Below are 26,006 nucleotides of genomic sequence, written 5' to 3' on the forward strand. Positions count from 1 at the left end.
GGGCAAGAAGAGCTTATAGATTTTGACTTAGTCCAAGTCAAAGTCAAAGTCAAAGGGGAGACTGCCCTAAGAATTTCAGCCTGACAAATAGGAGTTGGAGAGAAGCACAGTTCAGATAGGAACAGCATTTGTAAAAACTCTTCAATAATAGGTCTAGTCGGGGAACTGAAAGAGTGCCAGTATGGAGCTGATGTGATGTTGGGGTCCTGGAACTAATAATAGTCAAGAAAGAATTCTCGAGACGTCTTGGGTGCACAGAAGATTGTTTTATGAAAGCACGGGGACAGGACCCATGGGCAGGAAGAGCTGCAGTGGGATTGGTTATATACTTTTAAGTTGGAGTGGGGGTAGAAACAAAGGAAATTTCCAAAAAGATGTTCATATGTTAAAGAATACTTAGAGGATCCTGGAGGTCAGGCTATGGTCAAGCTAAGGTTGCTTTTTTCCTCTAGCAAAATTATTGACTTTAAGATAATTAGGAGTTGGGGTGCCCGAGTGGCTCAGTGGTTAAACAACTGCCTTCAGCTCAGGTCACGATCCGGGAGTCCTGGCATCAAGTCCCGCATCGGGCTCCCAAAGTCCCGCATCGGGCTCCCAGCTCCATGGGGAGTCTGCTTCTCCCTCTGACCTCCTTGCCTCTCATGCTCTCTCTCACTGTCTCTCTCGCAAATAATTTTTTTTAAAGATTTTATTTATTTATTTGACAGAGAGATCACAAGCAGGCAGAGAGAGAGGAGGAAGCAGGCTCCCTGCTGAGCAGAGAGCCCGATGCGGGGCTTGATCCCAGGACTCTGAGATCATGACCTGAGCCGAAGGCAGCGGCTTAACCCACTGAGCCACCCAGGCGCCCCTCTCGCAAATAAATAATTTAAAAAAAAAAAGATAATTGGGAGTTTCTGGAGGAATGTCCTACTCTGCTTGTCAATGGGCAGCAAATTGTAAGGAAATTAATTTGATCTACATTTCCTTTTGCCTTTGTTCTTCATGTCTGATGGAGTCTAGAAAGCCTGGAGGGAGCCTGGGAGGACAGAGCGTAGGTTTCCAGGATCTCCTATCTTAAAAACAATGGGAAACCACTGGAGGGTTTTAAGCTGGAGGGGAAGGAAAGGCCATGCTGCAAGATTAGGTATTTAAAATTAAACTATTGGGGCGCCTGGGTGGCTCAGTGGGTTAAAGCTTCTGCCTTCAACTCAGGTCATGATCCCAGGGTCCTGGGATCGAGCCCCACATCGGGCTCTCTGGGCAGCGGGGAGCCTGCTTCCCCTTCTCTCTCTCTCTGCCTGCCTCTCTGCCTACTTGTGATCTCTGTCTGTCAAATAAATAAATATCTTTAAAAAATAAAATTAAACTATTCTGAGATAATTGTATATTCGTGTGCAGTTGTAAGAAATAATACAGGGAGATCTTCTGTACTCTTCACCCAGTTTCTCCCAATGGAAATATCTTGCCAAAGTGTGGTACAATATTACATCCCTGACACTGACATTGATACAGTCAAGATACAGAACACTTCCATATCATTGCTTCCAGGATCCCTTTTATAGCCACACTTAACTTCCCTTCCTTAACCTTAGGCAACAACTAGCCTGTACTCCTTTATGTAACTTAGTCCTTTCAAGAATGTTATATAAATGGAATCATATAGTACATAACCTTTTGGGATTCTGTTTTTACTCAGCATAATTCTCTGAAGATTCATGCAGGTTGTATCAATAGTGTTTCTTTTTATTGCAATAAAGGTGTGCAAAAAAGATGTGAATAAAATGAAACCACTTTTTAAAACCATTCACATATTGAAGGATATTTGGGTTTTTTCCACTTTGGGGGTATCATGAAGAAAGCTGCTATAAACATTTGTATATGGGTTTTTATGTAAATATAAATCTTTGTTTCTTTGGGATAAATGTTTCTTTGGGATAAAAATCTGTTGGCGCCTGTGGTTCTTGGTCACACCACTTCAAAGAATGACGAGTGGTCATTCTTTGTCCACTGTCACCAGACAGTGGTGGGCAGCAAAGCAAGGTTTAAATTTTATTTGCACTTCCTTAATGGCTAGTTATGTTGGACATATTTTCATTACGTTTATTGGCCATCTGTATACCTTCTTCACTGAAATGTCTGATCCTATCTTTTGCCTATTTCCTAATTGGATTTTTTTAAAGATTTTATTTATTTATTTGACAGATACAGATCACAAGTAGGCAGAGAGGCAGGCAGAGAGAGGAGGAAGCAGGCTCCCTGCCGAACAGAGAGCCCGACACGGGGCTCGATCCCAGGACCCCGAGATCATGACCCGAGCCGAAGGCAGAGGCTTTAACCCATTGAGCCACCCAGGCGCCCCTGGATTGTTTTTCTGTTGATATTTTATAGAGTTGTTCCTGTATTCTAGATACAAATCCATTGGTATCTGGCCTACAAATATTTCCTCCCAGTTTATAGCTTGTCAATCCTCTTAACAGGGCAGGGTTTTTTGTTTTTGCTTTTAAATAGAACAAAGTTCTTTTTTTTTTTTTTAGAAGGTTTTATTTATTTATTTGACAGAGAGATCACAAGTAGGCAGAGAGGCAGGCAGAAAGAGAGGGGGGAAGCAGGCTCCCTGCTGAGCAGAGAGCCCGATGCGGGGCTCGATTCCACGACCCCGAGATCATGACCTGAGCCGAAGGCAGAGGCTTAACCCACTGAGCCACCCAGGTGCCCCTAGAACAAAGTTCTTAATTTTAATGAAGTCCAACTTATCAGTGTTTGCTTTTATGGATCATGCTTTTGGAGCCAGATCAAGAACTCTTTACTTAGCTCTACATCCTAAAAATTTTCTCCTGTGCTTTCTCTAAAAGTTTTGTAGGTTTACATTTAACTCTGTGATCCATTCTGAGTTAATTTTTGTGTAAGGTGTGAAACTCAAGGTTTCATTTGAAACCTGAAGTTCTCCCCCGGCCACCCTCCCCACTGTGGATGTCCAATTGCTGAAGCATCACATTAGATCTTTTTTTTGAAAGCAGTAATAGAGACCATAGTTGCAAGATATGTCTCCATCAGTTTACCAATGTCTTAGTGATTTACAAGGAAAAGCATTTTTTTAAGTAGTTTTTTTTTTTTTTTAAAGATTTTACTTATTTGACAGAGATCACAAGTAGGCAGAGAGGCAGGCGGGGGAGGGTGTGTGTGTGGGGGGGAAGCAGGCTCCCCGCTGAGCAGAGAGCCCCATGCGGGGCTCCCAGAACCCTGGGATCATGACCTGAGCAGAAGGCAGAGGCTTTAACCCACTGAGCCACCAGGCGCCCCAAGGAAAAGCATTCTTATCATTAACCTAGCTGTGGAAACCCATAGACTCAACTGCCTGGAGCCCTAACATCACCCTTCCCTCCATAATGATGTAAAAACAAAGGTAAAAGGGAATGTAAATAAAATAAAATTTCCTTATAACCTGAAGCCCACTGCCTTTTTACTGAGGCAGGCAGAGTATAACATTCCTCTAGGAAACATCCAACTAACTTTTTAAAAATTAATTTTTTAAATTATTTTTTATTAACATATAATGTATTATCTGTCACTCATCAGTCTTACACAATTCACAGCACTCACCATAGCACATACCCTCCCAGTGTCCATCACCCAGCCACCCCATCTGTCCCACCCCCCTCCACTCCAGCACCCCTCAGTTTGTTTCCTGAGATTAAGTCTCTTATGGTTTGTCCCCCTCTCTGGTTTCATCTTGTTTCATTTTTACCTCCCTTCCCCTAGGATCCTCTGTCTTGTTTCTCAAATTCCTCATATCACTGAGGTCATATGATAATTGTCTTTCTCTGACTTATTTCACTTAGGATAACACCCTCTAGTTCCATCCACGTCGTTACAAATGGCAAGATTTCATTTTTTGATGGCTGCAATATATATATACACACACACACACACACATACCACATTTTATCTATCCATTCATCTGTCGCTGGACATCTGGGCTCTTTCCATAGTTTGGCTATTGTGGACATTGCTGCTATAAACATTGGGGTGCATATACCCCTTCGGATCACTACATTTGTATTTTTGAGGTAAATATCCAGTAGTGCAATTGCTGGGTCACAGGGTAGCTCTATTTTCAACTTTTTGAGGAACCTCCATACTGTTTTCCAGAGTGGCTGCACCAGCTTGTATTCCCACCAACAGTGCAGGAGGGCTCCCCTTTCCCTACATCCTCCCCAACATCTGTCTGGGACACTCCCAACTATCTTAATGTTAATGCTTTGCTAGAGGGAAAAACCACCTTAGCTTTGCAATAGCCAGGCCTCCAGTACCCTGAGAGTCTTTTTTAGCATATCAAAGTCCTTTTGGACACTTCTCTTTCCTTACCTCCCCCAACTCCCAAGTATTTAATTAGCCATTCCTCACAAACCCAGTGCTGGAGCACTTTCTGCCCCGGGTCCTGGCCCTGTACTTCATTAATAAAATCACCTTTTTGCATCAAAGATGTCTCAAGAATTCTCTTGGCCCTTGGCTTCGGACCTCACCAGCATCCCAAAACTACATCATATACACAAGAGCCGATCAATGCCTGACCCCACAACCCAATTTCTCAGAAATTTTAAATAACATTTTACTTGTATCATTTTAAATACTGTACATAAAAGCCTTCATTTTTTTTATCTTAAATTTATTATGTAAGATAATGTAATTTCTAGATACTCAGTTGTCAATACTGACATGGGAAACAAAGACAAAAGAAAAATGTCCTTACTACCTATAGCCCATTGACAAGTCCTTAACGCAGACAGAGTGACATTCCTCTAGGAACTCAGCTGCCTCCATGCTAATACTTGGCTAAGGACAAAAGGCAATTTCAATTTTAGCCCAACTTCCCAGGATCCTGTAAGTCTACTTTAACATATAAAAATACCTTCGGAGGGGCGCCTGGGTGGCTCAGTGGGTTAAGGCCTCTGCCTTGGGCTCAGGTCGTGATCTCAGGGTCATGGGATCGAGCCTTGCGTCGGGCTCTCTGCTCAGGGGTGAGCCTGCTTCCCTTCCTCTCTCTCTTGGCCTGCCTCTTTGCCTACTTGTGATCTCTGTCAAATAAATAAAATCTTTAAAAAAACAACAAAAACCTTTGGAAATTTATCTCTATTCCCCAAGATACACGTTGGCAGTCATCCTCCAAGCATATGACCTCTATTGGTACACATCTGAAGGGTCTCACCCCTAAGGTTTTATTAGACAGTAATAAGTGACTTTTCCCAACAATAGCTAGCCCCAAGGTCCTGAAAACCTTGCTTCAGACTCTTTATAGAGACTTCCCCTATCCCTAACCCCCCCCACCAACTTTGAAGTATATAATGGGCCACTCCTCATGACCTCAGTGCAGCTTTTTCTGTTCATGGGTCCTGTCCCCATGCTTTAATAAAACTGTCTTTTTGCACCAAAGTTATCTCAAGAATTCTTTTTTGACCATTGGCTTTGAACCCTAACATCTTTCCTACATCAAATACCATTGATTACTAAATATTCTTTTTCTAATTTGAAGTGTCACCTTTTCCAATACTCAACTCCTATATTTTCATATATTTATTTCTGGTTTTCCTTTTCCATTTATGCACTGGTACACACTTAAGTTTTTAAAGCTTTAATATATATATGTATTTTTTTTCTTCCTCCCCCCTTTTTAAGATTTACTTGACAGACACACTGAGAGAGGGAACACAAACAGGAGTGGAAGAGGGAGAAGCAGGCTTCCCTCTGAGCAGTAAGCCCAATGTGGGGCTCAATCCCAACCATGACCTGAGTCAAAGGCAGACGCTTAACGAGTGAGACACCCAGGTGCCCCATTATTCATACTTTTAATGAATTTTTTAAAATAGAAGCAGCAGCACCCTCATTTTTAAAAAACATTTTTAGAGGAGAGGGAGATAAAGAGAGTGTGAGCATGGGGTGGGGGCAGAAGGAGAGGAACAAGCAGATTCCTCGCTGAGCAGAGAGCCCAAAGCGGGGCTGGATCCCACAACCCTGAGATCATAAACCAAGATGAAGGCACTTAACTGAGCCACCCAGGAACCCCTCTTCGTTCTTCTTTCAGCGTGATTAGGTGGAAAGGTGATGGAACCAGTCTCCTTGAAGTTAAATCCTGGCTGTGGTTTACTAGTTGTGTGCCCTTGGGAAAGCTACTTAAGCACTCTAGGCTTCAGTTTCTTTATCTACAAGAAGGGTTGTAAGAGCACCTGCCTCACAGAGTTGTTACATTAAATGAACACAGTGACACACAGTAAGCACTGTATGAGTGTCATCATCATTTTGCTTATCATTCTTATTTTTCCGTATGTACTTTAGAATCCATTTGCCTACTTTCAATTTAAAAACTTCTTCGTATTTTACTGTAATACACATAAATTAATAAAGGGTTAATAGACATCTTGGTAATACTGTGTTTCCCCATTGAAGAACATGGGATACCACTTAAGATAATCAAAAACCCCTACCCTTCCACTCTTCTACGGCTATCACCTTAATCCAATCCATTATCTTTCAAAAAGTAATAAAAAAATAAATAAAAAGGCCTGAGTGTGTCCGACTCAATCCTTGCTCCATAGTGTTTGCTTATAGTGCAACCTGAGTGGTCTTTTAAAACTTAAGTCAGATTATGTCATTTCTCTGTGCAAAACCTTTTTTTTTTTTTAAGATTTATTTATTTATTTATTTATTTGACAGAGAGAGAGATCACAAGTAGGCAGAGAGGCAGGCAGAGAGAGAGAGGAAGGGAAGCAGGCTCCCTGCTGAGCAGAGAGCCCGATGTGGGACTCGATCCCAGGACCCCGAGATCATGACCTGAGCCGAAGGCAGCGGCTTAACCCACTGAGCCACCCAGGCGCCCTGTGCAAAACCTTCTAATAGCTTCTCACCTGGCCCAGAATCGAAGTCTGGAAGGGAACTAGAAATAGGAAAACCAACTTTTAGTTTACCGTGGAGTGGATGTGAATTGAAAGGAGTTTTGTTGCATGATGAGAACTGATCTGAAAAACAGGAGCAAAATTATGAGGTAAGAGAGGGACCATGAGGCCGCTAGTCATGTTTCTCTCCATTTTCCTCAGAGCCTTCCCTTCCCAACAATCTAAACTACACATCTAATGATGTGCAACTCTCCTGGTTAATACCCTTTTAATAATGCCCCACTATTTTCTGCCTAAAATTACAACTTAATATGGCATATAAGATAGTCTATTGTTTTAAAATGTATGGAGCACCCAATATAGGAGACATTATGTATGGTAAGTGCTGATTATAGTTAACAGAATATACAGGGGGTTTTTTGGTTTTAATAATTTTTTTTTTTAAAGATTTTACTTATTTGACAGAGATTACAAGTAGGCAGAGAGGCAGGCGGAGAGAGAGGAGGAAGCAGGCTCCCTGCCAGAGAGCCCAATGTGGCTTGATCCCAGGACCCTGGGATCATGACCTGAGCCGAAGGCAGAAGCTTAACCCACTGAGCCACCCAGGCGCCCCATAATAAATTTTTTTAAAGATTTTTATTTATTTATTTGACAGAGAGAGACAGAGAGAAGGAACACAAACAGGGCGAGTGGGAGAGGGAGAAGTCTTCCACCAAGCAGGGAGCCCAATGCAGGACTTGATCCCAGAACCCAGGGACCATGACCCCAGCAGAGAGCAGACATTTAACGTCTGAGCCACCAAGGCGCCCTCAGAATACAGTTTTCACCCTACTGGGACTTATGGTATACCCGAAAAGACATGTGAAAAAACAAGCTTAGGATTTTCCAACTCCTAAAGCTCTGTAGTTATTTCACATTTGTCAAGATTTTGATTTAATTTTCGTTATTTCTTTCTGGCAAATTCCTCCTTGATCTTTCAGATCCATCTGGCCCACCACCTTTTGTGTCACCACACCTGGTACCTACCTCATTTCCATAATTATGATGCACAGATGTTTGTGTTTACTTCCCCTAGTAGATTAGTAATCTTCTTGAAAAACTCGGTCTAGGGACGCCTGGGTGGCTCAGTTGGTTGAGCGGCTGCCTTCGGCTCGGGTCATGATCCCAGCGTCCTGGGATCAAGTCCCACATCGGGCTCCTTGCTCGGTGGGGAGCCTGCTTCTCCCTCTGCCTCTGCCTGCCACTCTGTCTGCCTGTGCTCATGCTCTCTCTCTCTCTCTCTCTAACAAATAAATAAAATCTTAAAAAAAAAAAAAAGAAAAAAGAAAAACTCGGTCTAATCTAGTGTGGGGCCCACGCAGGACATTTAAGTGGAGGTTTTCAATAAATGTTTAACATAAACTTTAATAACAGAACTTTGTGGAATATATAAATAGGAGCATTTATTAGAGAGATATGAAAGTGCCAAGGATTAACCAATCACTAGAATAAAGCAGCTCATGATAACTGTGTCCTTTTAAAAATAGTACTGCTATGGATATACCACCACACTGGCTTTCATTTAGTACTTCTGTTTTATTCAAATGCCAAAACATAAGTTGCAAGATACAAATTGTAGTTATACTCAAGTTTGTTTGATTTAAAAACATCAATTATGCTTTGTTAACAACTTCAAAAACCAAATGTAAGCTGTTGTGACTAAAATGTCTCCCAGTCCATTTCTGGAGGATTACCCTTAATATATTTAGTAGCTACTTCCAATTTTCACTCTACAAAAAGGAAAACAATGATGCTATAAAGAGAAAGATAATAAACAGTTATAATATGAAAGACTTCCTGAGAAGAACTTTAACCATTAAGAGAGACTAAGAAGGATATCTGTTTCTGTTCCATTTTATAGCAACCAGACTTAAACACTCTGCAAAAGTGCATTTCTGGTCCTACCAGCCATAGATAGCTCACATCTGTTATTACAACATAGAAAGCCCAATTATTCATCAATAGGATTTAGAATCTGCGAACAGCTTAGTTCTTTTCCTAAGAATAAAGGGGCAAAAGGAAAACTCAAGAATCTATAAACCAAATAATGAAAACAAATATTTAAATGTACTCTGATTTAAACAATTTCAAATGAAGTTTAACTGAACACACAGTATGGAAACTTGTATCATCATTAAGCTTAAAAGGTACCCAAATATTTTGGTATTTATAGAATCAAATGAAATAACTTTCATTATTAAGCCCCTCCAAATTTTCCCTGTTTAGTTTTGTTCTATAATGGAGGTTAACTTATATTTTAGTGTGAACACAGTCATTTCTGCTGATAGAGAAGCATAGATTTTCTTTAATGTTCTATGAAACCAAGGAATTAGATACACAACACCAAAAAAAACAAAACAAAACTAGCTGAGCACTTTACATAAGTGCACAGTATTAGGATAGCACATGGCTGTTACTATGACTGACGATGCATACTACTTTCAGAATTAAATGGTCTTTTCCTGAAGATTTAGGCAGAGTTCAATTCCATCTGCCAAGCTCATGATACTAAAATGGACCAAAGATGAAAAATAAATCAGACAAGTCAGAAACGGAATGGCCTCTTCTATAGTACCAACTGGGAAACTGGTATCATGCATTAGCAGATAAGACTAAGAACACAGATAAATAAATCAGCAAAATATGGTTTTTCAGAGTACTTTTCCATGAAATTTTTAACTACCTGGAGGCTATTTATTACAATTTTTAAGATGAATAAAATTCCAATATTTTCAGGCAACAGATATGGGTAAAAAAAGGTTAAACTAAAAAAATGGTATCCCAATCTTCAATTTTAAAGAATTTATTTTCCCATTTGTAGAGTAACATTATTGTAAAATCCAGTTATTGCAACACCTGCATAGCTTAAAGGAACTCCTAAGAATTTTGTTAAAGCATATTTTAAAAAAACTGAACCAAAATAATGTACATTTTATCTCTGAACACTGTATCATTAAAGTCCACATAATGTCCTCTGTATAAATCAATGTGATGTTACGTAATATACATGATCTGATTTTTACATCCTAAAGGCTTCTGACCATGTATGATATCCAAGATAGATCCAATGCTTTTAATGTCAGACTGTAGAGACAGTTACGATCATAAACAAAAGAAGGAAAAGTTTTATATACAAGACAGAAGTCTGACAGTTTAGCTATTTGCTGCATCTGCCTGGCGAGGCCATCCTTCTTCTTCAACTCCAGAGTCATATTCTTCTTCAGAGGATTCTTTCGTTGGAGCCCTATCATAAAAAGCCATTAGGTTTTTTTTATTTAAATAAAAATTAGGGGTAAACATGTTTTCTAGACTCAAAATAATAAATTAATCCACCTAGCTAGAAAAAACACACAAAAAAGGAAAATATTAAGAGCACTTTTAACATTCAGATTTCTTAGTAGTAAAATACAGGAAATACTGAGAACTGCAAAACTAAGAGCTGTAATTTTCCCAATATTTTCCTTAACAAATTTATTACTGAAATAAATTGACAAGGCTTTAACTGCAAAGTCTTTAAAAATCCATTTTTCCACGAAAAAGGTTGAACCTATTATTTCAACTCAAATCCTTGACATTTAGCATATATCTGTAGTAATTCTTTACAACAGCTTCTGAGCAAATCTGGCTTGACTCAAGTTAGCCAAAATTATGATCAGAATAAAATTTTTCATATATTGTCATCAACCAATAGAAGATTATGTCTCTGAATCAACTACCTCCTAAGTTATCTCAAAAGATAAGCAAACAAAATAACACACCTTGTGACTCAGTTAAAACAAATTTAATTTCTGATATGTAACATTAATATCAAGTGGTGTATAATATTCATTGAAAAGATCAGGGGTCAGTAAACGACAGCCTGCAGGCCAAATAAAGCCCATCACTTGGTTTATTAAATAAAGATTTAACGGAGCACCGACATGCTCATTCACTGATAATTATCTGTGGCTGCTATTGTGCCCTGAGGGCAGTGGTGAACAGCTGCAATACTGACTGTGCGGCCCTCAAGTACTCATCTAGCCCTTTACAAGCAACTCTGCTGACCCCTGGGATAAACAGATGAAGCAGTGAAAGATGGGTCAATCTGTCAACCAACATGATAATACCAAGAGAAAATTTTGTGAAAGATCTGAAACCAGTTATTCATAAATGACAGAATTAGCAGCAAAGTTCATTTAAATCTCATTTGGATGACTTTTCTATCTCTTTTGATACTTCCTCCTTAGGGGAAGGCTAATTTTAAAGAAATTTTCAAAGACTCACAAAATACTATTATTTTATAAACCAAAATTAGAACATCTTTTCCACAGAAAACTTATGAGATTATGGCACCTTTATGAATATAAGGATGCTCATGAAATTTTTGTGACAGACCAATAAACCATAAGGAGTTGATCTTAAGTTTTAGATTTGTTCAAGCTTGACAAAACACTTTACCGGATATATCCTGGTTCCTTTTTCCCTTCTACTACTTCTTTGTCAACTTCCACACATACAATATCAGAATTAGGAACTTCAAACATTGGTTCTAGTAACAGCTTTTCCTAAAGAGGTAAGAAGTAATGAATTACATGGAAAGTGTTAGATTTTTATTTTGTGCTCTATAATACTTAAGCTCTATATGCCACCAAACAAATTAATTAATTTAACAAATATTACTGAGTCCCTAATTCTGTATACCAGGAACTGAATGTTGAAAAAAAATCAGTATAAAAAGCTTTCATACTCTTCATATTAAAGCAGCTGCTAACTAAATTCAGAGAGAATTCATTCTGTAAGGGAAAGCTATTTATCTATAGCTCTGTCTACTTAGGCCACCATGCACATATAATAAGACTGTACCTCTGGATTCCGGTGTTACTCAGAATTCTTGGCATATTTTATTACCACAGAGGTCAAATGGTAATCCTTACTTTGAAAATGATTTAATCCTAAACCATCTCTACCAAACTCTTCAATTTTGAACTATGACTTCAAATAAGCGTTTGTTTCAACAGAGCTGCAGATCTTAAGGAAAATACTGGAGTACATAAAAATTTCTTTTAAAATGTTAACTCTGGGCGCCTAAACGTCTGCCTTTGGCTCAGGTCATGATCTCAGGGTACTAGGATTGAGCCCTGCAACAGACTTCCTGCTCAGTGGGAAGCCTGCTTCTCCCTCTCCCACTCCCCCTGCTTGTGTTCCCTCTCTCACTGTCTCTGTGTCAAATAAATAAATAAATCTTGAAAAATAAAAAGGAAATAAATATGTTAACTATATGACCTATTCTTGTAGTTTGCATGCTTTTAAATCTGTCTTTAATCAGTAACACCTGAAGTCCAGGAATTCATTAGAGAGTACAATCTCAAACTGTCTGTGGTAAATGTGTAGTTCCAATCAAAAAGTCCTATTATGATGAGAGAAGTTAATAATTAGCAATGAAATCCTTAAAAGAGAATAGGAACATATGCTTGCTTTGGGAGCACGTAGGAAAATAGTAACTCACTGTACAGCCAGACCTGGAAAGCAGGGGAGAGAACACTATAGAGTAGGTGATGACTGAAAATAGAGTAGGTGATGGCTGAAAATAGGCTGGGCCTTTAGAATTTTAACAGAACAAAAAACGGAATTCACAAGGTGCCTGGGTGGCTCAGTTAAAGTGTCCAACTCTTGATTTCAGCCCAGATCATGATCTTGGTCATGAGATTTGAGTGCTGCATCGGGCTCCACACTGGGGTGTGGGGCCTGCTTAAGATTCTCTCTCCCTCTGCCCCCGCCCCCCCGCTCACACTCTTGAAAGAAAGAAAGAAAGAATAATGAATTAATATCACTGTGAAGAATTTAAGGGCAAAAAAATATCATGGTATCTGCAATTTAATTTCAAACAGACAGGAATGAGAATTTCAATGGGTCTGAGGAAGTGGTCTAGGGAGGTTAGTCAAAAGGCCTGAATAAAATTTTCAAATTCTCCTTCCCAGAATCCTGATTTTCTCTATTTCTTTAATGTTATTATGTCTTTTGTTGCAAATGCTCGCTTATTTATTTCTTGGAGGAGAGAGAGAGGAGGCAGGGAGGGAGAGGGAAAGAGAAAATCTTAAGCAGGCAACCTGAGATCATGACCTGAGCCAAAATCCAGAGTCAGATGCTTAACTGACTGAGCCACCCAAGTTGCCCTGTTGCAAATACTTTATAGTTCCTTTTTTGTAATAAAGAAAAATATAATCTATGGAGACAAAATAATAATAATAATGATCACAAGAAACAATTCCAGGCCACTTCCATGGATATATTTCCAAAGTAGTAACATGGAGACTTAATATTTATAAAACCAAGAGCAAGAAAATAATCTAGTAATGCCAACTTACCATTATGGACCGAAGACCTCGTGCACCTGTTTTTCGTTCTAGTGCCAATCTGGCTATAGCTTTCAAAGCATCCTCAGTAACATTAAGTTCACACTACAAATACATAAAAAGAAATGAGAACTTAGATAATACTTATGTTTTCCTAATATAACCATATAACATTTGATCTATTAATTGTTACTACCTATCATCATTTCTAGCCTTTGTAGAACAAAAAGGGACTAACGCCCTAACTTTACAGATAATGAAGTTCAAGTAGATTAAGTATACTGATTCACTAATAATTAGAACCACAGGATCAGAATCTTTACATCTTGATTGACTCTGTCCCCTTTCAGACTAAAGCATTTTTTGACCATTACTTACTTCCTAGAAAACACTCATCACTCATTTTGAAGACTATTAGTAACCCACTCATCCTAAAGAACAAAGGCAAAGCTTTAGACAAATCTCTCTAAATTACCACAAATTTCAAAACAAGAGTTCAAATTACTGATACTTTATATACATACTAAAAAAAAGATTAACATACTTTGGAACACCACACTTCACAAGACCTTGGTATGAAGCAAATTATGGTTATGAATTTCTACTTCCAGAAAGTGTAAAATTTAAGAAAGGTAATTATCTCTCATGGTGCTTTACAGCCTCGCCTTCAAGCACTTGTTTCTGTCAATTAGCCTAAGAGAAGTAATAGTATTTTGAATCACAAGTTTCTCATTAGTCCTTGAAGAGGTTTTCTAGATTAACATGGACTTTCCAAGACTTTATTCAACATTTATTGGGCCCCTACCTGTATACTAGAGATGAAATGAGGAATTACCATCTTTGCCCTCAAGGAGCTTAAGTCTACTGGGTGGTGACGAATTAGCAAACTAGCATTTACAACAGTGTACGCACAGTGGTGCTAAGGGAGCACCAATGTGGGGGCATTAAAAAAAGCAAGGGGACCAATGAAGGATTTAAGGAGAGGAGTAAAATAACTAGCTTTGTGTTTATTCTTTCATTAGATATTTATTAAGAACTTAAAGTCTATTTTCTGGGCATTATGTTCAACAATATAAAAATGATCCATTCTGGAAGTAAAATGGAAGATAATGGTATTTTGGTGGTGGTGCTCAGAAACAGACTTGAGACAGGGAGACTTTTTAGGAGCCAAAAGCATGGGTCAAGGTAAAGAATGATAAAGGAGCTTGGGGTAGTGGTAGCAGAATGAAGAGAAGGAAACTAATTATTTAAAGACACAAAGTTCATAAAACCCAAAACATATGCTGTATGACTGGACGTCTGGGCTTGTGGGACTGGATGTCTGGCTGCAGAGAAGTAGATGGGGAAGGTGAGGGAACTTAAGACAGAAGTATATAAAAGTATACACAGTATGCTGCAACAAAAGCATTTAACATTTTAAGGCTGAAAGGAGAATCCTATGTGTCTGACTTAAGGGGTTGGGAGTAGGCTGCTGGCATAATCTCCCTCTCCATATATCCTAATGATGATTTTAATTAGGAAAAAAACAAAGCCAACTCTTAAATGTCTAATATAACACAATCTGCCTTCCCTCATTTCTAGATCCATATTTAGTGAGAAATAGGCTGGTATTCCAGATAAGCAGGATTGTTTTGCTTTTTAAGTTAATTTATGCAGAGTTTCAATAACAAAACCCCACAAATTGAGTACGAAAAATAAAAATCTAACCTTATCCATGCTGAATAAGGCCTGGTACTGAGGAATAACAGCATTACGTGGCTCAGTTAGTATTTGTACAAGTGTTTTCTCATCGAGACTATGCAAAGGAACTACCACAGGCAACCGTCCCACAAACTCAGGAATCATGCCAAATTCAATGAGATCTCTGGCTTCTACGTGACGTAATAATCGATCTTTTTCTTCGATGTCTTGGTGAGTATTTGATTCTCCACTTCGGTTGGCAAGGTCTGCAGCAGCTGCAGCCCTTCTGCCTTTTCCCAGATTAGAAGGTGTTCCAAATCCAAGATACTACCAAGAAAAGACAGATATTAAAAATAGTAGAAAGAAGTTGCACTGTATTAAGTACTTTGCATATATGCCTCATGTGACTTTTGCAATATATGAAAGTCCTAATATCATTCGTATTTTACAAATGAAGAAAATAAGCTTAGAAAGGTTAAGTACCTTGACCAAGTTCTCCTTGCTATAAGTGGTAAAGTTAGGATTTGAATTCAGACCTATCTGCCTTTAGAACTGAGAACTAAACCACCATTTAATAACCAATTCTCAAAGAATGAATTCTAGTAAAAATAGATAGGTAAAAACTACGAAGGGAGGTCCCTTAGAACTCGGATGATGATGCTGTAGGGTTTTTCTGAGACCTCTAGACTAGTGTGGTTTCTAAAATGTGTAAGAACTGTTAAAATGGAGACAGTAATTATTTTGTAACCAAAATTAATTTTATAACACTGTAAATAGTACTAGTGCTTATGGAACAAGCACCCTTATAAGAAAATTATGCTAAGAAAATTATGCTTAAGTGTCTTAAGTCACCGCTAAGCATTCTATTAAAATCATGATTTGAGGTTCCACACACCAACCTATGTTAGAATAATTCTGATTTTATAAAAAACATATAAGAATGACATTTAAAAAGAAGGCTAACTTTGCTGCAAACGTCTGGGTATTGGGGATCCTGACTGGGTCAGTTGGTGGAGCATGCAACTTTTGATCTCAGGATTGTGAGATCAAGCCCTACACTGGATGTAAAGACTACTTTAAAAACACACACACACACATAAACACACACACGCACACACAAAACCAACAACAAAAAAACACACCCCAAACCACACACATACCCATTGTTTAAAAAAAAAAAAAAAAGGCTGGGTATCTAAGGTGTATGGATCCTACTTTGGTTCATATAAAAGAACTATAGGCAATTGTCAGAAAGTTTAATTTAATTTAACTTAATTTTTTTAAAAGATTTTTATTTATTTATTGAGAGAGGCAGTGAGAGAGAGCATGAGCGAAGAGAAGGTCAGAGGGAGAAGCAGACTCCCCGTGGAGCTGGGAGCCCGATGCGGGACTTGATCCCTGGGCTCCAGGATCATGACCTGAGCCGAAGGCAGTCGTACAACCAACTGAGCCACCCAGGCATCCCAGAAAGTTTAATTTTAATATGTCATACAGCTTTTGTTGAAAAAAGCAGCTCATGATATGTGAGAAAACTGCCTAAGTCAAAAATTCATTCCTTTGATGCTCTAAGCTGGATACATGAATAGTATATCAGAAAGAAAAATACTTTCCATTCAATAATTTAAACATTAGTAAGCTTTTATTATGTATAAGCATATATAATTTAAAAAATATATTTATTTTATATAATATAAACATTTACAAAGCCTTATTATAAAACACTGGGAATACAAACCTAAAGACAGCCATTACCCTAATGGGGCTTATTTAGAGTGAGAACCCATGAAGGAATTAAAGTATCACAGGTGCAATGAAGGACAACCATCCAGGAAATTATAGCAGTAGACAAGAGGGAAAGAGGCACATACTGGGGGGGTGGGGGCAGGAAGTGATCAAGAAAGCTTCACCAAATTTTAAAAGATGAACATAGATTTGCTAACTGTATTGAAGTAGGGGAGGGCATGAGGAAAGGCAAGAGGAATAAAAGTTAGGAGTGCAAGCAGCCTGGTATGGTTGGAACATAAGTGCATTATTTAATATTGTACCCCTGGCTTCCAACAAGGGCTGAGAAAAACAACAGTCACATGCACGTATTTAATTCCCTATAAAATCACTGTTGAAGACTCTCTTACCTCTGTGTCTTTTCCATAAAGATCTATATGATAAATTATTTTTAAATCTGTGTTTCCTGAAGACCAACCTCATATGCTTCCCCTTTCAGGTAGTAATAACTAGAGCCCATGATTTCTCCCTACTTTTCATTAAGAAGTTCAAATGACCTAAAACTGCCTTCTACATGTTTCTGATCTCTTTTTTAACATTACTTTTAACTGTTTTTTTTCCTACATGTTCCTAGCTTCAAATTCTTTTTGGAAGCACTAATTTTAATTAGGTATCAGAACATGATCCTTGCCTCTGGTTACAGATTTTTTTTTTTTTTTAATTTATTTATTTGACAGACAGAGATCACAAGTAGGCAGAGAGGCAGGCAGAGAGAGAGAGGAGGAAGCAGACTCCTGGCTGAGCAGAGAGCCAGATGTGGGGCTCGATCCCAGGACTCTGGGATCATGACCCGAGTCGAAGGCAGAGGCTTTAACCCACTGAGCCACCCAGGCACCCCTCTGGTTACAGATTTTTAAGTAAACTCTACACTCAACATGGAGCTCAAACTCTCAATCCCAAGATCAAAAGTTGCATGCTCTCTCAAGGAGGCAGCCAGGCACCCCCAGAATTTTGAATATAAAGTTATCTCCCTCCCCCTCTCTCTCACATACAAAGAAATAATTTCTTCTTTCTAATTTGTTAGGCTAATTCATGTGAAATTTCAAAAGCAATAATGACATAAATTAACTAATATGAAAAATTAAAATCTAACCTTATCCATGCTGAATAAGGCCTGGTACACTAAGGAACAGCAGCATTATGTGGCTCAGTCAGTATTTATATGAGTGTTTTCTCACCTAGGGTATCCAGAGGAACTATCACAGCAACCATTCCATTAGCAGTATTATTTTTTTATTGCTAATAAACTGCTGTTTAAACAAGTGGGTGCAAAGCCAAGGAGACTTAAAGCAAACAATATAGCAGAGTTGATCTATGACAAATTTATTTAGATAGAATATAGAATATACATAATACATAAAAGAAATCATTTGTGGCTAGCTATTATGTAAAACAGAAAACATGGAAAACACTGGTGTGTTTGGGCATCTTAGACACTATGTTGACATTATATTTTATTGAAACCAACATAGGTACTGGGCAGGTACCTGTAGATATGAAGAATAAGTTCCAGTTAAAATCAAGGCTATATAAGTTAAAATCAAGAATGGTTTTTGTTTGTTTTTATAAAAGATTTTATTTATTTATTTGACAGACAGAGATCACAAGTAGGCAGAGAGCCAGGCAGGGTGTGGGGGGAAGCAGGCTGTCCACTGAGCAGAGAGCCCAATACGGGGGTCCATCCCAGGACCCTGAGATCATGACCTGAGCCGAAGGCAGAGGCTTAACCCACTGAGCCACTCAGGTGCCCCTTTTGTTTTTTAAGATTTTTTTAATTTATGCATTTAAGAGAGAGACAGAGCACAAGCAAAAGGAGGGGCAGATGGAGAGGGAGACACAGGCTCCCCATTGAGCAAGGAGCCCCATGTGGGACTCAATCCCAGGACCCTGGGATCATGATCCAAGCAAAGGCAGACCCTTAACCAAGGTCCCCCAAGGGACACTGAGGTGCCCCCAAATCAAGAATGTTTAAAAACATCTATAAAACTAAGTGGGATCACAACCCTTCCCCTAACCCCCAAACTGGCTGCCTCATTTTGTGAACGTCAGAAATGATCTCTGAGAAAACTCCTGGGTGGAGGAAATGGAGAGAAGCTCTTTATTTGGCTCCAGTGAATTGGGCAAAAGGCCTGAACAGAAATTTTACTGATGTGATGCAGCTACCTCAAATTATAAAAGAACTCCTCAGATAAACTATAAAACCAAATAATCAAGTTACACTTTAAAAATGAACTTTAAATAGATGATCTTTAGAAATCTTTCAATTCACCATTCTGAAATTTAAAAACAAACAAACAAACAAACAAATAAACCCACCACCACCAACCTAGGAATATATTTCTGGTATGCTCTAAGAAAACCTAAATTAAAAATCCACAACTGGAAACTGACTATCCATCCTCTGTAACTTCAAATGTGTACTACCCTATAACCCTTCAGAAAAACTCACCTTTTCATTTTTCCTCCTGCTGATGATTCTGTCTAAGCCATTGAAAGCACCAGATGCCACAAACAGGATGTTTGTTGTATCAACTTGTACTGTTTCGCCACGTAACTTGCGGGAATTCTTTTCTGGAACATTAACTATCGTGCCTTCTAGTAGTTTTAATAACCCCTAAATAAAGAACAAATGACTTAGAATCATTGTGTAAGTATATTATTTATTTTACTTTAGAAAACGGGATTCAAAGGGGGAAAATAATACGTGGTTATGGTCAATGAGCATAATTAACGAAAACTCCCACATTTCTACAACTAACATGAAAATCTAATACACCATCATATTAGTAATTTGTAAATTTCTTTGGAATAGTTACAGACTCCTGATGCACTCAAGAAATAGTCAATGTGAAAGGTTGCTTTTGATGGCAAAGACCTAATTATGACCTAAAGACAGAATTGACTCTGTAAGATGGTACCCAACCATGGTGGGTGGGAACATTCAAAATTTTAAAATAGTTGATCTGTCTTCCATATGAATTAAAATTAAACTTTTAGACTACTTATATTTTGAGATGCTTTTATAAAAAAATTACCTAGCACATTTTATGAGTGTGACCTCCCTATGTCTCAGTCAAAATAATGAAAGCAATTCTCCTTATCCTATATTTTATATCATAATTAGTTACCAATAAAAAGTCAACTTGGCACTTGATCTTTAAGACTTCAATTATCATTCTACATAGAATGAAACACGATTTTATCTAATTTATCCTATTATCTAAGTGAAAAGAATACGATACATGTACATACTTCATTTATGTCTAGTTAGAACCAGAACTCTCAAGAGTCTTCTAGAAATGTTTAACTGGACCTCTAAAGAATAAAATCAGCAAAAGTCAAATTCCATTTTTTCTATCTTTTCAAGTATTTTTATTTTCTAAGAAAGGTAATTTGGTACTTAAAATAACCAACAGCTTTCTCTTGGGATCTGAACCACTTTAAAATGGTATGTGGAGTTTGGGGTGGGAGAAATAAACAAAACAGAATCTAATTGAATGCGAAACCAAACGTACAATATTTGGGAGGTTGATGTATTCCCTTCCTTTTAGTGGGCTTGAACAAAATATTCAACTGCTTACTTGCTGAACGCCTTCTCCACCTACATCCCGTAACTGATGAATGCCTGGCACACTGCCAATCTTATCTACTTCATCCAGAAAGACAATTCCTATAATTTAAGGAGGATTCTATTTATAATATGAAAAAGATACACAAAAGATAACCTCAGTTTTAAAAGACTAGGTAGCTATAGAGAAAGGTTATTCAATCCTTCACCCTTAACATATACAAGAGCTTAACTTCATAAAAATACACTGCTCTCCCATTCATAATTTTGTGTAGATGTTTTATAATCCATTATATAGTGTATCACTTGGGTACGATAACCAATTCTCTGATGCTAGTTATCCACCCCACTAATGTTTTCAGGTTCTTCATTCTAGGAAGCTGTGATAGAGGTATAGTGGGGAAGCATGAGATGTATACAGTGCTGGTACTAGCAAAAGTTTAGATTCATCCTGCACCCTCCTTTGCTTGTCCTGGCACCGTCTCCTACCCCACCCCAGGATTAGGAGTCTATAGGGGAATCGGAATAGGAAAAACAATAATAGCATTAAGGATCTAATGGAAGAGTAATTTGGCATGTTTTCACCCCGGTAGTCACCTTAACAACAATAAAACAAAGCAAACTTTGTGGCCCTTAGTATGCTAGAAAATGTTTAACATAGCTATCATTATACAATTACAGAATTTTACTCCTTGACTCAAAAAACAAGAATTATAGTATTTCTTCATATTAGACTGCTTCCCCAATAGACTACATCTGGAGATAGGCTATACTGAAAAACATACCTTGTTGTGCTTTTTCTACATTGTAATTGGCATCTTGGAGCAGTTTGGCAATCACAGATTCAATATCTTCACCTACATATCCAGCCTGAGTCAAAGTTGTACAGTCACAGATAGCAAAAGGGACATCAAGGCATTTAGCTAGAGTTTGTGCCAGTAGAGTTTTACCTACAAATAGAAACAGCAACTAAAAGTTTACTAAAAATATATTGATACACAATCTGTGTACAAAGATGTAAAATAAACTAAATCTAGTATATAATAAAAATTTACTTGTACATCTTTACTATTATTTAGATTTAATGGTATGTTATTTATAATAACTCCCATTATTTTATTTAACTTCCATTAAGACATTAGGGATTGGGGTGCCTGGGTGGCTCTGACAAGTTGGGCTTCTGATTCTTGATTTTGGCTGGGGTCATGATCTCAGGGTCCTGAGAGCTGGATCAAGACCATGTCAGGTCCTGCACTCAGTTAGGAGTCTTCCTGAGTACTCTCTTCCTCTCCGTCTGACCCTCCCCTGCTCACATGCACATGAGTGCACTCTCCCTAAAATAAATCTTTAAAAAAAAAAAAAAAAGTGTTAAGGATTTGCATCAATTCCTCAAATTCAGCTTGAAGCCTATGCAGAAATACTGATAATGTATCCCTAAGATTGGCCTTAGATTTTCTTCTAAAGAGCCAGAATCCCCAATCACAAGACATAGGTTACAGAATCATTTATACTCTATTTTTTTTTTAAAGATTTTATTTATTTATTTGACAGACAGAGATCACAAGTAGGCAGAGAGGCAGGCAGAGAGAGAGAAGAGAAAGCAGGCTCCCTGGTGAGCAGAGAGCCTGATGTGGGGCTCGATCCCAGGACCCTGGGATCATGACATGAGCCGAAGGCAGAGGCTTTAACGCACTGAGCCACCCAGGTGCCCCAATACTCTATTTTTTTTAATAAGTAATTTTTTCAGAAAGTTATTTACCTGACCCAGTTGGTCCAAGCAGCAAAATATTACTCTTTTCAAGTTTTATGTCATCATGGGAAGAATCCAACACTTCACCTCCTCGTTTTTCCTGAGGTATTTGTTGATTTACCTGTTGCTGCATTGATGCTCCTAAAGCATTACCATGTGGACTAATTCCGGCGATCTGAAGCAATTCTGAAAGAATGCCAAAGAAATTATTAGAGCTTCATATGATTTTACTTGAAAAAATGTCCAATAGCCCTAAATCTAAGAGTGATCACATATTTAGAAAAACTTAAAATATTTTGACATTCTGTCTCACCTAAAAAGAAAGTAAACCTCAAATTAGTAACAAATGTACAACACACAATGATTTTGCAGGAAATCTCAAGCAAAGTAAACAGATTCTTTTCACCCTCCTTATTTATGTAAATCTGTATGAGGAATGCCCTTTCACTTATGGGAAGGCAGTGTAAGGGAAAAAGAATAGTGCTAGGTGTAATAAAGCTTTAGCTTTGGCCTTTGCATTGTATCTAAATAGCTATATGATCTTGGGCAAGTCATATAAACTTTGTTCTGTTTCCAAACCTATAAAATGTTAATAATACCAATCAATTTCAAGCACATGGTTGGAAAGTAGAATAAAATGCAATTGATCTGGAGGCACCTTAAAAAACAAGCAAATGTATATAGATTTTTTTCAGTACAAATGAAGTAGGACTATAGGGAAACGGAAAAACACTGAACACAGTAGAAGAACCAAGACTAAAATGGAGATATAAGAAATCTGGGTTCTAGTCTTTTTCTGTTACTGTGTAGTTGTAGGACCACAGCAATCACTTAACTTTACTGGGACTGCTTCCTTACCTATTAGGTGAAAATATCAAGACATGTGACTTCTAGTCTTCTTCACATCTAAAAATGATTCTGTGAGTCTACAGAGAAACTAAATATGGTAATACTCGTTGGCTCTATCTGGAATTTGTGATTTTATAGGATCTTGATTGGCTCTCTTTACCCTCTTTATTAGAGACACAATGCTTAGCTATATGGGAATGATACTGCTGATGAACTACCAGCTTATTAACTGGGTACCTAAAAACAAACCAGCTTTGTTATCACTCTCTCAGCTTAAAGGAAAGAATTCCAAGAGTCTTTTCAATTATCCATATTTGTAAATCCATACTGCTCCTGGTTCTCAGCATCTGAGCCACCTGTGTTCATATCCCATTTATGTTTTCTGGATTTATTTTTAGTTTGTTTCTAATAAATGGGTTAAGAATATTAGTACTTTCAGGACTCCTGGGCGGCTCAGCCAGTTAAGCATCTGCCTTCTGCTCAGGTCCTGATCCCAGGGTCCTGGGATTCAGTCCTGCATTGGGCTCCCTGCTCAGAGGGGAGCCTGCTTCTCTCCCTGCTCACGCTCTTTCTCTGACAAATAAATTAACAAAATCTTAAAAAAAAAAAAAGTATCAGTACTTCCGGGGCACCAGGGTAACTCAGTTAGTTGAGAGGCCAACTCCTGATTTCAGCTCAGTCATCTCAGGGTCCTGGGATCCACCCCCATCTCAGGTTCTGTGCTCAGCAGGGAGTCTGCTGGAGGATTCGCTCTCCCTCTGCCTCCTCCCCACTCACATACAAGCTCACACTCTCTCTAATAAATCTTAAAAAAAAAAAAAATATCAGTACTTCCTAACGCATCATAATTTAAACAAACCAAAGGACAGATTTTCAGCAGATAAAACTATTATTATGGTCCTATTCCATCCAGCTGGCACTTTCAATTATCTTAGAAAGTAAACAGTTATTCTGACTAGCAAAATAAGAATTGCAGGGGCGCCTGGGTGGCTCATTCAGTAAAGTAGCTTGGTTTTGGCTCAGGTCATGATCTTGCAGTAGTGAGATCCAGCCACACATGGGGCTCTGCACTCACCAGGGTGTCTGTTTTAGATTTTCTCTCTCTCCCTCCCATTCTCTCTCAAATAAATAAATCTTTTTTTTTTTTTAAAGATTTATTTATTTATTTATTTGACAGAGAGAGAGAGAGAGATCACAAGTAGACAGAGAGGCAAGCAGAGAGAGAGAGGAGGAAGCAGGCTCCCTGCTGAGCAGAGAGCCCGATGCGGGACTCGATCCCAGGACCCTGAGATCATGACCTGAGCCGAAGGCAGCGGCTTAACCCACTGAGCCACCCAGGCGCCCCTCAATTAACCTTTTAATTAAATTGTGCTACATTTGAGAGTTAATTTTTAGTGAATAATTCACATTGCTGTGCCTCATCCTGATCCACATCAGGAAAACAAATGCTGTCTCCTACATGAATTTAGTTAGTTGTCCCTAGGTAAATGAAAATTTCTTCTTTTTATTTCAGCAAAATCTAGTTAGAAATTGTGAAAATATAGGATGGGGCTTTGGCCTGAGTGTAGGTTGGCCTAATGGGGAAAAATTTTTAGGTGAATAATTGGAACAAAACTGCAAAAAGCATATTAACTAGAGGGAAGTCACAGAATAAATGTATTTAACTTAAGCAATGATTTAAGTCAAAAACTGGTAAAGATTTTATTTATTTGAGAGAGAGCACACGCTTGCACAAGTCGGGTGAGGGGCAGAGGGCAAGAGAGAAACCAATGACCCTCACCCCGCCTCCGCTGAGCCGGGTAGCCTGATGTGCAGCTTGACCCCAGAAGGCAGATGCTTAACTGACTGAGCCACCCAGGGACCCCAATTTAATTTAAAAAAAAATTTTTTTTTAAAGATTTTATTTATTTATTTGACAGACAGAGATCACAAGTAGTCAGAGAGAAAGACAGAGAAAGAGGAGGAAACAGGCTCCCTGCTGAGCAGAGAGCCTGATGCAGGGCTCGATCCCAGCACCCTGGGATCATGACCTGAGCCGAAGGCAGAGGCTTAACCCACTGAGCCACCCAGGCGCCCTAATTTAAATTTTTTTTTTTTTAAAGATTTTGTTTATTTATTTGACAGACAGAGATCACAAGTAGGCAGAGAGGCAGGCAGAGAGAGGGGAAAGGAAGCAGGCTCCCCGCTGAGCAGAGAGCCCGATGTGGGACTCGATCCCAGAACCCCGGGATCATGACCTGAGCCGAAGGCAGTGGCTTAACCCACTGAGCCACCCAGGCGCCCCCTAATTTAAATTTTTAAAAAAGGAATAATATAGGGGCGCCTGGGTGGCTCAGTGGGTTGGGCCGCTGCCTTCGGCTCAGGTCATGACCTCAGGGTCCTGGGATCGAGCCCCGCATCGGGCTCTCTGCTCAGCAGGGAGCCTGCTTCCTCCTCTCTCTGCCTGCCTCTCTGCCTGCTTGTGATGTCTCTCTGTCAGATAAAAAAAAAAAAAAAAAAAAGGAATAATATAGGAGTGCCTAGGTGGCTCAGAAGGTTAAGTGCCTGCCTTCCACATGGGTCATGATCCTGGGGTCCTAGGATCAAGCCCCCAGTTGGCTCCCCGCCCAGCAGGGGGCCTGCTTCTCCATCTCCCTCTGCCATTACCCCTGCTTGTACTCTGTCAAATAAATAAAAACCTTTGAAAAAAGAAAACAAAGAGGAATAATTTAAATAGTACATGTTTGTCATTCCTTTTTTTTTTTTTTTTTTTTTTAGGATTTTATTTATTTATTTGTCAGAGAGAGGGAGAGAGAGAAAGCACGAGCCAGGGGAAGGGCAGAGGGAGAAGCAAGCTCTGTGCTGAGCAGGGAGTCCAATGCAGGGCCTGATCCCAGGACCCCAGGATCATGACCTGAACAGAAAGCAGCCACTTAACCTACTGAGCCACCCAGGGGTCCATCATTCCATTTCATTAAAATATACTCCAGAGTAAACCTGAGCTAACTCTCCTGTCCTTTCAGTTAGTCTGTTTTTCTCTCAACGCAGGAGCCGTTCTCTATAATGAGTAAGCAGGGTATGGTTAGTTTCACGAAGCTCACTGGCAATGTGGCCCTGGACAAATTACTTCAAATTTCTGCATTTTAGTTTTCCTACCT

General features: G+C 38.8%; 1 protein-coding gene across 2 annotated transcripts in view; it reads right to left on the reverse strand.

Annotated features, from left to right (window-relative positions):
• Nucleotides 1-8,424: 8,424 nt before the first annotated feature.
• Nucleotides 8,425-26,006, reverse strand: part of CLPX (caseinolytic mitochondrial matrix peptidase chaperone subunit X) — a 44,638-nt gene continuing 27,056 nt past the window's right edge. For both annotated transcript variants that reach the window (XM_047737520.1, XM_047737519.1), the window contains 8 exons: nucleotides 22,030-22,206; nucleotides 21,056-21,220; nucleotides 20,284-20,372; nucleotides 19,152-19,316; nucleotides 14,948-15,247; nucleotides 13,253-13,345; nucleotides 11,346-11,452; nucleotides 8,425-10,152 (listed from right to left, as the gene is read on the reverse strand). In XM_047737520.1, coding sequence (XP_047593476.1) covers nucleotides 10,062-10,152; nucleotides 11,346-11,452; nucleotides 13,253-13,345; nucleotides 14,948-15,247; nucleotides 19,152-19,316; nucleotides 20,284-20,372; nucleotides 21,056-21,220; nucleotides 22,030-22,206 — 1,187 coding nt within the window. In that variant the 3' untranslated portion in view covers nucleotides 8,425-10,061. The remainder of the gene's footprint in view (nucleotides 10,153-11,345; nucleotides 11,453-13,252; nucleotides 13,346-14,947; nucleotides 15,248-19,151; nucleotides 19,317-20,283; nucleotides 20,373-21,055; nucleotides 21,221-22,029; nucleotides 22,207-26,006) is intronic.

This window comes from Lutra lutra, chromosome 7 (genome assembly GCF_902655055.1).
Source record: "Lutra lutra chromosome 7, mLutLut1.2, whole genome shotgun sequence".
NCBI lineage: Eukaryota > Metazoa > Chordata > Mammalia > Carnivora > Mustelidae > Lutra > Lutra lutra.